The sequence below is a fragment of the Myotis nattereri genome (assembly GCF_964212035.1).
Source record: "Myotis nattereri genome assembly, chromosome: 2".
Classification (NCBI taxonomy): domain Eukaryota; kingdom Metazoa; phylum Chordata; class Mammalia; order Chiroptera; family Vespertilionidae; genus Myotis; species Myotis nattereri.
In genome coordinates, this window is record NC_138076.1 from 112,621,410 (window position 1) to 112,636,238 (window position 14,829).

The window sequence follows — 14,829 nt, forward strand, 5'->3', positions numbered from 1 at the left end:
AAAAAGATTTCAACTTCCTTTAGTTGACATGACAACAAATTCTTACAGCAGAATAAAAAGTATTAGTGAAATTTTATAGCTTTGGCTTAAATTTCCATCTGCAGCTCATCAAATGACTAAACAGTGGGAAGAAATTAAACCAAAATCAGACTCATTATAGAGTCTGATATGCTGGCAGAATATAAACTTTCACTGCCGAGCATCTGGAGTTTTGAGTGACTAAGATTTAAATGCTTGTGTTTGTATGTTCAGTGGAAAAGAAGAAAAGTGTAAGGATATAGGTGAGTTATATGATGAAACTTAACTTATAGAAACTGGTGGGGTCCCTTGACCTGGCCTGCGGGGACTGGGCTGAAACTGGCTCTCCAACATCCCCCGAGGGGTCCTGGATTGCAAGAGAGCAGTTCTTGGGTGACGCACCTCAGAATCGGGCTCCCTCCTCTCTGGTTCTGGGTGTGTCACCCGAGAACCGCAGCTGCCAAGTCACCACAGCTCAGCAGCTCCTACGTTGAGCGTCTGCCCCTGGGTGGTCATTGCGTGTCATAGCTACCTGTTGAATAGTCAAATGGTCAGACGGTTACTTAGGCTCTTATGTATACAGACTAGAGGCCTGGTGCACAGATTCTTGCACCAGTGGGGTCTTTTGGATTGGCCTGCAGGGATCAGTGGACCTGCGAGCCACTGCAGCCCGGCCTTACCAACCAGCTCGTCGGGCTCCAGCCGGCTGTCTGCATCGATTCTGCACAGCAAAAAGTAGTGTGCAAAGTGGTAGGTGGCTGGGGAGGAACCTAAGCCTGGGCTGGGCACTGTGCTGCTCCTGCTCATTGGCCCTGCTGTGCCTGCCACCAGTGCTGCTCAGGCGTGCAGGGGGAGTGTCCGTGGGAGAGGCTCACGCCACCACAGCTGCACTCGCCAGCCATGAGCCCAGCGTCTGGCACCTGTCTGTCAGCTGAGTGGCACTCCTGTTGTGGGAGCGCACTGACTACAGGGGGCAGTTCTTGCATTGAGCATCTGCCCCCTGGTGGTCAGTGCACATCATGGCTACCATCTGGTTGGCTGGTCACTTAGGCTTTTATATAAATAGATATGAACACACACACACACACCCTCTTTCCTTTAATTCTGTAAATATTCTTAAGAATGAGGAGACCATTTAAAATGAAGGATAACCGACTTTAAATTAGTCCCAAGTCAAAATTCCATTGAACATGGCAACTGTTGTTTCCCATCTTTCTGATGTAAAAAATGCCCACCTGAAATGCTTGCTGTCCCAAATCCTGACATTTGGTCAAGTATGTCAGGGTAAGTAATTTACATTTGATCTTCTCTGTCAGCCATCCTGTTAGGTGGAATATTCTAAAACATTTGTTCTTACAGGACTAGGCCTGCAAACACCAGGCTTCCAATATCTTTCTGATACAGTGAAAGTATAACTACATAAAGTCAAAATCAACAGAATCTATCAAACACATCATCTAAAATGAAATTCTCTAGGCCACACTTTGTCTCTGAAATACCACTGGTTCCTCTCCCTGGGGTTCTTTAAGTCTGGGAAATTCCACGTTAATATTCCTGAATCCTGGCTCTAACAAGGAAGAAAGGGAAGATCTGAAGTCCTTGACTGGAGGAGCCAGGTCTCAGATTCAGCTATGATGCTCCTAAAGCAGTGAGTCTAATTAGAGCATAGTAGATGCTCAAGAAAGACATACTGACTAGAGTTTTCCTTGCTTCTCTGACACTGTTGGGTACCAAGGCATTTTAAAGGGAGCAATAACCAAGAAAAATTGACACTAAGATAGTAAGTTTTTAGTATAATCCAGCATTGGAAAGTAAGCAAAAGTGATCTTATGGAAAAGGCTATTCCCATCACTGCCCCTCCAAACCTGGGAGATACAACTTCTCAGCTCAAAGAGACAGCATTCTCTTCTTCATGCAGCCTTCAGTTCTACAATGAAGCAATACTTACACGAGTCTGATTAATGGGATCTGTCTAATGAGAAAAGTTAGTCAGGAAAAAATGAGATAAAGTTGTGTACTATATTTTCCACAAATGCCACTCAATTTTCCAAGACTGGGTGCCTACCTGTTAAGCCCTCTCTACACTGTATTTTTCATAATGATGGTGAAGACTTGTCAATACGTAGTTCTTTCAAACAGGTCTGTGCTAAGGGGTAGTGGTCTCCAGAACACACACACACACACACACACACACAGTGGGTGACTCCCAGGAGGCACCACATGGCAGAAATTCTGAAATATGTAAGGGTTTAAAAAAGAGGACTAAGGACTAAGGGAACACTAGGGTACAAATGTTAGGGTACAATGTAGGAAAACTTAATACATATGTTTTTTGGATGGGCTCATCACTGTATATTTTAAGTGATAAATGCCAAGATATATAATGCATAGAAAAGTCTTATTCAGAGTAAACTGGACTATGATTATTTGTTTATTTGAACAGAGAAGCTAAACTTTGGGAGAATTAAGCCTTATCATTCCAAACCAGGAACATTTAAGAAGAAGCTGGTTTATTCATAATCAATGCATCTCATTCATCAAATGGGGTAATCTGTTTGAAGGCACTGAATAAACTATAAGGCACCAAATAAATTTGAGGTTTAGTCCTAGCCAAGAACTTGCAAGCTTTATGTGGGGCTGTCAATGAACAGAATAGCCCCAAGAGTCAAATGTCATTTCTTATTAACCTAAACCCACTTGTGCATTCTGAATATCACATAAGCTCAAAAATATAGACATTACTAATATGATGATCAGGACCTAGGTAACTCATTCTACTCCTTGAACAATACTCAAAAATGAACTACTAAGTCATGGGTATTAAAATGTTTTGGAACAGATGTATTTTAAATAAAGAGAATATCTGCATGTTGTATCAGTTGATACAGCTAAATACTGGCCACTTTTTTCAAATACCCTGGGCTATTCCCAGATTGTAACATTGTTAGGTCATTCCTCCTCCTTGCCTACTGTACTTTGTCTCTGATTCTTCAGTTCTTGTTGGTGCAAAAGTAGGAAAAGACATTGAAATTGGATGATTTTGTTTTGCCAGTGTGTGGAGAATTTTATGATGGTGGAGACCAAAGCTATCAAGTAAAATGTGACACCTTAATTATAAATAGATTTCCATTATCACTGGAAATATTCTCTCTGTTCTCAGAGTTGAAGAGAATTAGAGGTTTGCTATTGTTTCCTTAAAAAAAGAAATACAACGTATCAGAGAAACCTCAGCAAGAAGGAAACGACAATTTTAAAAGAAGTAAAGATCATTAATACATTTTTATTTACTGGAGCCATTTACATTATGAATTTACATAGATCTTAAAAATGGAAGAAATCAACATAAAACACTCCTAACAGCCCTAACTGGTTTGGCTCAGTGGATAGAGCACCGGCCTGCAGACTGAAAGGTCCCAGGTTCAATTCCGGTCAAGGGCATGTATCTAGGTTGCGGGCATATCCCCAGTAGGGGGTGTGCAGGAGGCAGCTGATCGATGTTTCTCTCTCATCAATGTTTCTAACTCTCTATCCTTCTCCCTTCCTCTCTGTAAAAATATCAATAAAATATATATATAAAAAAAAACAAAAAAACAAAAAACACTCCTAACAGAAGCAACATACCTTTTTACCATAATGTCCTTGTGTACGTGTGTGACATGAAATGACCATAGTGTGCAGAACTAGCGTATCTACACTAATAAAAGAGAAAAATGGTAATTGGCGTACGGCGCTACCCTTTTCATTGGCTAATCAAGGCTATATGCAAATTAACTGCCAACTAAGATGGCAGTTAACTGCCAACAAAGATGGCAGTTAACTGCCAACAAAGATGTCGGCTAATTTGCATATGTAGGCACAATGCAGGGAGGCGAAAGGGAAAGCAGGAAGAAGCCCCCTGCCACTGACAGTGATTGGAAACCCAGGGGGGGGCTAAGAGGTGGGGGGCAGGGCAAAGGCGGCCCTGGGGCCGCCTTTGCCCTGCCCCCCAGCCATGATCGGAGAATCAGGCGCCTTTGCCGCCCTGGCCAGTGATAGCAGGAAGTAGGGGTGGAGCCAGCGATGGGAGCTGGGCACGGTCGAAGCTGGCAGTCCTGGGAGCTAGGAGTCCCTTGCCTGGGCCTAAAGCGGAGCCCACGATCGCGGGGCCGCTGCAGCTGCGGGTCCCCACTGCCCGGGCCGGACGCCTGGGCCAGAGGCATTAGGCCTGGGCAGGGGCGGAGCCTGCAACTGCGGGGAGCTGGGGGCAGAGCAGGAGATCGCGGGGAGCTGGGAGTCCCCTGCCCAGGCCTAATGCCTCGGCCAGAGGCATTAGGCCTGGGCAGGGGCAGAGCCTGCAACCGCGGGGAGCTGGAGGTTCCTTGCCCAGGCCTAATGCCTTGGCCAGATGTGTCAGGCCTGGGCAGGGGCAGAGCGTGAGATCGTGGGGAGCTGGGAGTCCCCTGCCCAGGCCTAATGCCTCGGCCAGAGGCGTTAGGCCTGGGCAGGGGCAGAGCCTGCAACCACGGGGAGCTGGGGATCCCCTGCCCAGGCCTGACACCTCTGCCGGAGGCCTCAGGCCTGGTCAAGGGGCCGATCCGGTGATTGGTGATTAGAGGGTGATGAGGGTCAACTCCTCTTGCCGAAGCATCAGGCCTGGGCGGGGGGCTGGGGGTCCCCTGCCCAGGCCTGATGCCTGGGCCAGAGGCATCAGGCCTGGGTGGGGGGCGGAGCCGGGGATTGGGGGGATATGATGGTCCCCTTGCCCAGGCCTGAAGCCTGGGTCAGAGGCGTCAGGCTTGGGCGGGGGGTGGAGCAAGCGATCAGAGGGAGATGGGGGTCCCCTGCCCAGGCATGATTCCTGGGCCAGAGGCCTCAGGTCTGGGCGGGAGTCAGAGCCAGTGATCGGGGGGAGATGGGGGTCCCCTGTCCAAGCCTGACACCTCTGGCGGAGGCGTCAGGCCTGGGCAAGGGGCCGATCAGGCGATCGGAGGGTGATGGGGGTCTACGCCTCTGGCCGAGGCATCAGGCCTGGGCAAGGGGCAGAGCCAGCAATCGGAGGGGTCTGGGGGTCTCCTACCCAGGCCTGACGCCTGGGCCAGAGGCATCAGGTCTGGGCTGGGGGCAGAACCAGTGATGGGGGAAAATGAGGGTCCCCTGCCCAGGCCTGACGCCTCTGTCAGAGGCGTCAGGCCTGGGCAAGAGGCCGAACCTGCGATTGGAGGGTGATGGGGGTCAACACCTGAGGGCTCCCAGTATGTGAGAGGGGGCAGGCTGGGCTGAGGGACACTCCCCCCCGCCAGTGCACGATTCGTGCACCGCGCCCCTAGTTTGTCATAATGATGGTGAAGACTTGTCAATACTTAGTTCTTTTAAACAGGTCTGTGCTAAGGGATGGTGGTGGTCTCCAGAACACACACAGAGAGAAAGAGAGAGAGAGAGAGAGAGAGAGAGAGAGAGAGAGAGAGAGAGAGAAGAAAAAGAGAGTCCCTCAGGGGTGCCCAGAGAGAGAGGAGGTTAAGAATAAGCAGAGCATCAGTAATCAAGGATGAAAGTACCTATAAAGCCCTAAGTTCAGCAAAGTGTTCTTCCCTTGATCATTCTATGGGTGATTTTAAAAATAAGATTATCAACTGCATTGGGGGCTGGGGTTCACGGCACTTATTAGCATCCTGGTTCTGAGAAAATCACTTTCTCAACTCTCATTTTTCTTTTTTTATCTGTAAAATGTGGATGATATATATAAATTGCAGGATTATTAGAGAGAGTGAAGGTGATAAACAGAGGAGTCATATGGCCTCCTTTGCCCAGGGCTATCCCAGTTCATGCCTAGTGTCCCAGCATTATTATTAACTTGTACTCTCAAAAGTGTCTCAGTTTGTAAAAATAATGATGTGGCTGCTCTACATATAAACATTTGACACAGAGTGGACCCACGGCCAATGTGGCAGTATGTTATTCTAGGGTTGTTCATATGTTTAAACAACCAACCAACCAGCTAACCAACCAACCAACCACACCTCTAGTTTGTTTCCATCATAAACCCAGGGATATACCCTGTCTACTTAGAGTGGATGTTTATTTGGAGTTTTGTGTTTCAATAGGACCATGAGCAGCTTTAGGAGAAGGGATCACGGCTGCAGAAATACTGGAGTAATGCTCTCCGAGTGCCTGGACCAGTGTTGGGTACCTTCTCCTGTTGAAAGATCTGGGGTAAGTACTGCTCTGCTGGATTTAGGCAACTTGGTTAAACCTCTTTACTTTTCTATTTATTTAAACCAACTCTACAAAGAGGCTAAAACGAATATTTTGAGATTTTTCTGGAGTCTTTCTCCTAGTGCCTGGGTTCACGGCTGACATACATCGGGCCCGTAAGCACTGCTCTGTGGCCAGTTGGAGGTGTTTTCAATCTTGACTTGTACATTATTTTTTGTCCCCAGAGCTAACCCTTTTACCAACTGGCATTTCTACGTTGGACTGAACAGTATCCTTATCACCACAACCTAACTCACTACCTGAAAAATGCCGCATCCGATTCTGAAAATCATTGCATGTTTTTCTACAGCAACATTAGACATTTTACACATACCAGCTCCTTCCGAAACAAACACGGGGGAGTTTGTCAATGAAATTAATTAACTCATTACTTGAAAGAGTTAATTGGCATTCAAAAGTTTCCCTCCATGGGGGAGCCAACTGTTATAGGAAGGACACAAACTACCCTGGAAAAATTAAGGCCTTGAATGGATTCTGACGGTACTTTTGTCATTGGGCCTGTGTTCACTGCACATGGGGATGGATGTAAACATCAGGACAGCCAGTCAGAGTTTTCAGATCAGTGGGAGAACCTTCGCACAAGCTCTATCCATCAACACAAAACAACCCCTCCTTTCCAGAAAATAGTTTGGAATGATCTGCTCTAACCTTTTTTTATAGCAAACCTGAGAACCCAAGGTGGCTTTCTATACTGAGAGAATGCCCAGGCCACCCTATGCTGCTGGAAGATATGTACTTAGGGAAGGTAGGAATATTTCAATGGTAGCCAAAGTGGAAAAGGGAGTACAGTTAAAAGGTAAATCTAGAAAGAAAAGTGGTCCAAAGCAAGCAACTAATTTCATCTATATTCATGCAATTCCCTTCTTCAGTGGGGTGACTACACACAGAATGATTCCTGAGGATGTCAATGCTAAGAGGAAGTATGGCCTAAGTCTGATTTTTAGTGAGTTTAGAGAAGAGAGAAGCATTGGAATCTATTGTAAATGCTCAATATATGTAAAAGTAATATCAATGCGCTAGAAATTGTGCTGAGTGCTTTACATCTTAATATCCCATTTACTCCTGTGAGCTACTCATTATTTTTGCCTCCATTGTATAGATGAGAACATTGAGGCAAAGTAGATAACTGTCCAAGTCCACAAAGTGCAGGAGCTAGAGATCTAAGCCCATTTGGTCCTGTGATTTGCGTGTTCTAGGTGAGGGTGTGCCAGCTTGGGGCCGACGTATGTGTGGGCATGGACTGGAGAGCAAGGTAGTGAAATTCAGAGGAGGGTAAGCAGATTAAACATGGCAGGAGCAGAAAAACAACATGAAAGGATGGACGAAGAGTTCAGAGAAGGTCCTGAATGATGGTCACAGACACTCAGGGCAGGAGAAGCTGTGGTGTAGTCTTTGAAATGCTGGTAGAAGCCTCTCCAGGATGCTCCTTGTCACCATTGGAGTGTCCCAGGTTAGACTGACTACCACAAGGCAGTCACCAGGAGAATCACTGAAAAGCTGGGGAAAGCCTGGACAGGAATGGGGAAGGAGCAATAGAACAGGTGTCCAAGGGGATAAGGAAAGCCTCTGCAGTGAGCTCTGAAAAGGACATTTTATTCTCAAGCATCAATGCCATTTTAATTCCCAATGCCCTTACACGGAAAGGGCAGCCTGACAGAGTGGATATGCCAATGAAGAAGAGGGTGTCACCATGAATAGGGGAAAAAGCTAACACTTCTCACCAGGCAATGAGTGTCTTAACTGACTTGTTAATTCTTCAGTATATAAAATTACATTTTTCTCACAATGTACCATTTCTTGGATAAGGGTTAACAACAACAAAAACAAATGGAAATCTTGGAAAAGTTCATGGGATTATCTTATCTCTTACTACCACCTTGCAAAGCAGCCAGCCACAGTTATAGAGTTGGTTTTATTGCTTCTTAATTGTTGCACATTTATAAATAACCACTGCTATATAATTAGGGGCCTGGTTCTTCTCACAGTTTCTTCCCTTAAACTTGTGATGCTGGGCCAAGGAGTGGCTTTTCCTGTGTACATCCTCCCAGCCAGGTCACCCTGAGTAGCTTAAAGCCCTAAGGCTTCTGTTTTCTACTTTATCTTCCATACAGACAAATTCCTTTCTCTCTTTGCTACTGAAAATATGTAAAACAGGGAGCTATACTAGATTACAAGCAGGTTAGTGTTGCAACAAGTTTAAAGAAGACTAAGCATAAAGTATATTTACTCTTTCTCTTTCAAGACAGCACTGACTGAAAACATTCTGAGCCCCAAAGGAATGCTAGAAAACACCAAATTCCAGTGGAGACATTGAGATCAAGGGTAGGGACCTATCTTATTCACCTTTGTAGCCCCATAGTCTGGCACATAGTAGGTGCTGAATAAATAGCTGCTGAATGAATTGAAAGAATTCAAAATTGTATCCTAGATACTTCCCAAATATAAATGAACGGTAATTTTGAACCATTTTCTGATGTGAGTGTGGAGAGAGTGGGGAGAGCTTAGGAATGGTGGAGGGAATATACTCTGTCCAGAGTAATTTAAAAACAAGGGGAGAATGATTCTAAAAGAAATCCCACTGGCCTCAATATTGTCAGAGCACAATTTTCTCTCTCATAAAGCAATGACAATAATTAATGAAAGAAAGAAATCTGGCCTCAGAGAACCCAAAATGACTGAAAACCACTGGCTGTTGTCAGACGCACAGGAGGCCTTTCCAGTGTTTGGAAAACTGTTCCATAAAGAACCCTGTATGTCAAATTCTTTTCATTAATCAAAGGGTGGAGAAACAAAGGGAGATTTTTCCTGAAGTAGGAAGGATTACACACACGATCAAACGAGTTATGGCTGTAACAGATAAAGGAATGCTATTTGGGTGACAGTATTGCTCCTAAATGGCTTCTCACTTATAGAAAGCAGCTTCCTACAAGCCCCATAGTATATATAATGGTGCAAAACAATCATTAAAAAAATGGTTTCTGAAAATATAATTGAGAGATGTATATCTCTGTATACCTAAAAGCTGAAGAGATTTTGGCAGTTTTCTCAAAGCAATTATGGCTCAGGTTCTCCTGCCCAGGTTTTGTTTACAGAACAATCTTGGCCACAGGTCATTTGTGTAGGAGATAATTAATTGCCAAGTCTTTGCATACAAGTAGATTAATTAGTATGCACCTAATATAACATCAAAATATTTATTGGAAATTTTTTTAAAATTCCAAACAATTAATGATCTATAATACCTGGCAATGTTACCCAGAGCAAGTACAAAGGCTGTTGGTGAAACAGGGAAGACTTTGTTTTTAAACTGTTCCAAAAACACAAGGCATCACTGACACCCTGGAGGCCTCATTTTCATTTGATTCCAGATCCGCAAAGCCATGGAGGTTGTCATTTTGAAATAGTTTATTGCTCAAAATCTTTAAGTAGGTCAGAGATGGAACTTCGGAAGCCAGAATATTCTGATATCCTGATATTCAGAACCTTGCCTATTTATATTTCAGAAAAGTACATTATTTGGACTAGAGCAAACATCAGGACTGTAAAAATTCAAATATTAAATACCGTCATGAGCATCATCCACACAGACAAGGGACAGATCAAATAAGAGTGCAAATGCCTCTGTGTACAAAAAGATGAATCTCAGGTTTTGGACTATTAAGTACTTTTTGTCTTTAGACAATACCCTAATAAAACAATTAGGAAGTACTCTGAAACTGAAACCCTGATACACCCCTCTGGCTAAACCACAGTTCACAGAGTATTGAGCTAAAGCCTGAACAAATCAAATAAATACCAAATGCCCAACAAGGCAGGAAATGCAGCCTGAATGCCCTCTGGTGAGCTCTGCCAGATTGGAAGGGCCATCGCACTTGAAAATATGATCAAACAAAATCGGCTGTAATTCCACTGCAGCCTCTGCATCTAAGGAGAGCTGTTTCAGTCACTGACATTTTGATTTTCATCGCAGAGAAAGCAAAAAAAACTTCCTCGGCTCACAAGCATATGCATCAGTTGAGATTTTATTTCTCCAACCTTATACAACATCCAGCCAACAAACAAACAGACAAACAAGCAAAGGTTATTTTCTGTTACTCACTATTACTCCAGGATTTCAGTAAATATTTGATGCTGATCTCAAAGAAGCCAGAGTCCTGCTGGCTGGCCATGTCCGCGGCATACAAAGAGGCTCCAGGCTGGGCTGGGAGCCGCAGGAGGCGCAGGTACCGGGTGGGGATGTTTCTGTCACAGGTTAGTGATGTCAGCAGGGGGTCAGGGCACAGAGGAAGGTTCTGCAGATTTACCACCCAGAGGTCAGGGAGTCCTCATGTAAAGGACACCAAGGAGCAGGAGAGAGATGCTCCGCGCTCCTCTTCCTCTGAGTCCAGGATTAGTTCTTATTTTTCTCATCTGCTGGGCACAGCTCTCCCTGCAGCTCTCAGAGGCGTGGCTGCTGCTTTCATTTCTGAGCTGCCATAACCAGAAGCGCCTGCTGCAGGCTGCTCACAGGCTTTGCTCTAGCCAGGTATAGTCCAAGGAGGACCAGCACCCTCGTGATTGTTTTCCCCAGGGAGGGAGGGTCCTGGGCTGGCCTCCCTGACCCTGTGAACAGCCTAGTTCCCAGCTCTCCCAAGGCGCGGTAGGGTGAGAGGTGGGCTGGGAGCACCGCCTCCTGTCTACAGCCTCGACCTGAGCCCCACCTCACTGGGCCCCGACCCAGTTGTAGGAGGAATTTCCAAGCTTCTACAGATCCTCAGTTCAGAAATGCTCCCAGTGACCAGCTCTGTGTGCCGGCAGCAGCGGCGCTGGTGGCTGCTTTCCCTTGTGTCTGTCCCTGATGCACAGGCAGCTGCATTGTGCTGCAGTGAGTCAGGCTGCACCCCTGGATCTAGTTGCAGTGACGTTTCTTTAAAAGCCCCATCCTTCAGCCTCCTTGCAGTAGGAAAGCTGGATGACAACAAGGCAGTTGCCGGACGGACATTTTTCTCCCTCTTCTTGCACTAGCACAGTGGAATCTGCACTTGGTTGTGCCTCCCTCCCAGAAATGCTGTCATTTTGGGGGGCATACCAGCACCTATGTGGGCTGCCTAAGGGACCAGTACCAACTGCTCAGTGTGCTTATTTACGGAATGTGAGGCTCCACAGTGGATCTGTTTCTCAAACCTTTCATTTTTAATTAGCACTGAGCCCAATAAAGCTTAGTTTATTTGTACTAAAAGGATAAGAAGCGAAAGCATTAAGTTCCTTGCTGAACAAAGGCTTTTTACTTCATGAAATCTGATACCAGGTGTCCTGATTTTGGTTAGTTTTGTTTCTCATTATCATTTAGCTTGACCAGGGCATTAAACAAGAGTATTTCAATTATGACAGGCCACATTTGAGTATGTGGAATTTGGCCAACCATCTCATAAACCATAGAACCCTTAACAAACCATATTGATAATTATTTAGCATAAAAATTGTTGTGTACCCCCCTCAAAGCATTACACAAATAGGACTTCTAGACTAACAGTTCATTTGAGAAATAAAAGGGAAAGAGAACAATATAGTTTTTGTAAGGCTAAGAAATTTTAAAATTCAACTTTTAAAAATATGTTGTGGAATGCTCTAAGGCACTATCAATTTAATGAGCTTTTCAAACAACATACAAGTACACAAAAGGCAAGCATCCTCCCCCCCCCCCCCCACCCCCATAGGATTTCCAACTCGACTCACAGCACTTTATTCTCATGAAATCTCTCATTAGATTGGGTTCTTTTTCATTTACATGCCTATGAGATTTGACAAGCTAATTTTGTATTATCACCTGTACAGTAAAATCTCAATATAATGGATTCATTCTGGCAAGTTAAAGCCGGAAGTCTGTTATGTAATAAAGTAGGTTTTCTGAATGCGTATATTAAAAATTTGACAAATTAGTTTACCTGTGTTTACCTATGTAGACACGTTTGTGTAACTAAAATTAAGTATGTATGAAAAGTTTTATTTCACAGAAAAGTTTTCTATATGTATCACTGTAATTTGAAATTTATATTGAATAGGTCTAGTAAATGGGTGCATTCACATGTTACTGTGAGTAAACAAATGCACGTAGCTGGGGCGTGACTTCGTGCACATGGGAACATGTGGGGAGGGGTGGATATGTGTTAAAGCTGCTGCAGAAAGTCCAGCCACGCAACAACAGAACCAATTACCCCTTGAATGCGATTTGATCACATGCTAATCATTTGCCCAACATTGTTTACAAAAAGTGACTATTGGATTTAAATGTGTAGACTATAGCTGTAGATATGTAATATTTATTTCAGCAAAATTACTACAGAGTTTTTTCCAACGTATGACCTATTCGCTAAAATTTGTTAAAAATAATGTTGAATTACTAACAAAAAAATAGCCTGTTAATTTACTTATAAGCAAATCTTGTTTACAAGCATTTTAAAATTAACAGGGTATTAATTTATATTGTCTACCATTGTCATACCAGGGTATTAATTAATGCCTACCATTAAAGATAAATTTTAAATTTATCTTTATTATTGAAAGTATTGCAGATGTCCCACTTTTTTCACCCACCAACCTCCTCCACCCCTCGTCTGCCCCCTCTCCAGGCCTTCACTGCACTATTGTTGTGTCCATGGGTTATGCATACAAGTTTTTTGGTTAATCTCTTCCAGCCCACCCCCCACCCCCTTCCCTCTGAAATACATCAGACATGCTTCAATGTCTCTGGATCTATTTTGTTGTCAGTTTATTTTGTTCATAGATTACACATATAAGTGAGATATGTGATATTTGTCTTTCTCAGACTGGATTAATACTTAGCGTAATACTCTCCAGGTCCCTCTATGCTGTCTCAAAGGGTAAGAGATCTTTCACTTTTACAGCTGCATAGTATTCCATTTGTAAATGTACCACAGCTTTTTAATCCATTCATCTACTGATGGCCAACTGGGCTGTTTCCAGATCTTAGCTATTGTAAATTGTGCTGCTATGAACACAGGGGTGCATACATTCTTTCTGATTGGTGTTTCAAGTTTCCTAGGAATGGCAATTCCACTTTTAATTTTTTTACAAATGCCATAATGTTTTCCATATCAGCTGTACCAGTCTGCATTCCCACCAGCAGTGTACTAGGGTTCCTTTTTCTCCACATCTTCGCCAGCACTGGTTGTTGGTTGATTTACTGAGAAAACCACTGTGGCAGGTGTGAGGTGGTATCTCAATGTCATTTTAATTTGTATCTCTCTGATGATTAGTGACTTTGAGCATTTTTTCATATATCTCTTGGCCATTTTTATGTCCTCTTTGGAGAAGCCTCTATTCAGGTCTTCTGTGCATCTTTCAATTGGATTGTCTTCCTTTTGGTGAGTTGTATGAATACTTTATATATTTTGGAAATTAATCTCTTATCAGATGTATCATTTGCAAATATGTTCTCTCATACATATTTTCATTCTGTTTTTGGTTTCTTTTGCTGTGCAGAAGCTTTTTATTTTGACTTAGTCCCATACGTTTATTTTCTCCTTAGTTTCCTTTCCCCTAGGAGATGTATCTGAAAAATATTGCTATGAGAGATATCTGAGATTTTATTGTCTATGGTTTCTTCTAGGATTTTTATGGTATCACAACTTACATTTAAGTCTTTTATCCATTTTGAGTTTATTCTTGTGTATGATGTGATTTGGTGGTCTAGTTTCATTTTTCGCATGTATCTGTCCAATTTTCCCAACACCATTTACTGAAGAGACTGTTTTGACTCCATTGTATGCTCTTACCTCCTTTATCAAATATTAATTGAGCCTAATTGAGCAATTTCTGGGTTCTCTCTTCTATTCCATTGTGCCAGTACCAGGGTGATTTGAGTACAGTGGTTTTGTAATTTAACTTGATATCTGGTATTATGATCCCTCCAATTTTGTTCTTCTTTCTAAGATCGCTGCAGCTATTTGGTGTCTTTTCTGATTCCATATAAATTGTTGGAGTGTTTGTTCTATATCTGTGAAATATGCCATTGGTGTTTTAATGGGGATTGTGTTAAATCTATAGATTGCTTTAGATTTTTATGTTGATTCTACCAATCCATGAACATGGTATATTCTTCCATTTGTTTATATCTTCCTCTATTTCTTTTTTCATTATCCTGTAGTCTTTTGAGTATAGGTCTTTTACCTCCTTGGTTAAGTTTATTCCTAAGAAAATTTTTTTTCTTGCAATGGCAAATGGAATTTTGTTTTGTTTTTAGTTTCCCTTTCTGAGATCGTTATCAGTGTATAAAATACCATCAATTTCTGGGTGTTAATTTTGTATCCTGCTACATTGCCAAATTCATTTGTTAAATCTAGTAGTTTTTTTGTGGATTTTTAGAGTTTTCTACCTACAATATCATGTCCTCTGCCAATAATAACAGTTTTACTTCCTACTTACAATTTGGATATCTTAAATTTTTTCTTCTTGTCTGATCACTGTGGCTAGGACTTCTAGTACTATGTTGAATAAGAATGGTGATAGTGGACATCCCTGTCTTGTTCCTGTTCTTGAGAGAATGGTTTTAGTTTTGTC

The 14,829-nt window shown here is 43.1% G+C and overlaps 1 protein-coding gene across 4 annotated transcripts in view; it reads right to left on the reverse strand.

The window, feature by feature from the left end:
• FRY (FRY microtubule binding protein) overlaps window positions 1-14,829 on the reverse strand; it is a gene marked incomplete at its 5' end in the record, with an annotated part of 453,417 nt that overhangs the window by 375,826 nt on the left and 62,762 nt on the right. For 2 of the 4 annotated variants that reach the window (XM_081083584.1, XM_081083583.1), the window contains one exon: window positions 10,370-11,099. The exons of the other annotated variants lie outside the window; for them this stretch is intronic. In XM_081083584.1, the coding sequence (XP_080939710.1) occupies window positions 10,370-10,439 (70 nt within the window). Of the gene's footprint in view, window positions 1-10,369; window positions 11,100-14,829 lie in introns of those variants that run through there. 4 annotated transcript variants of the gene reach the window in all.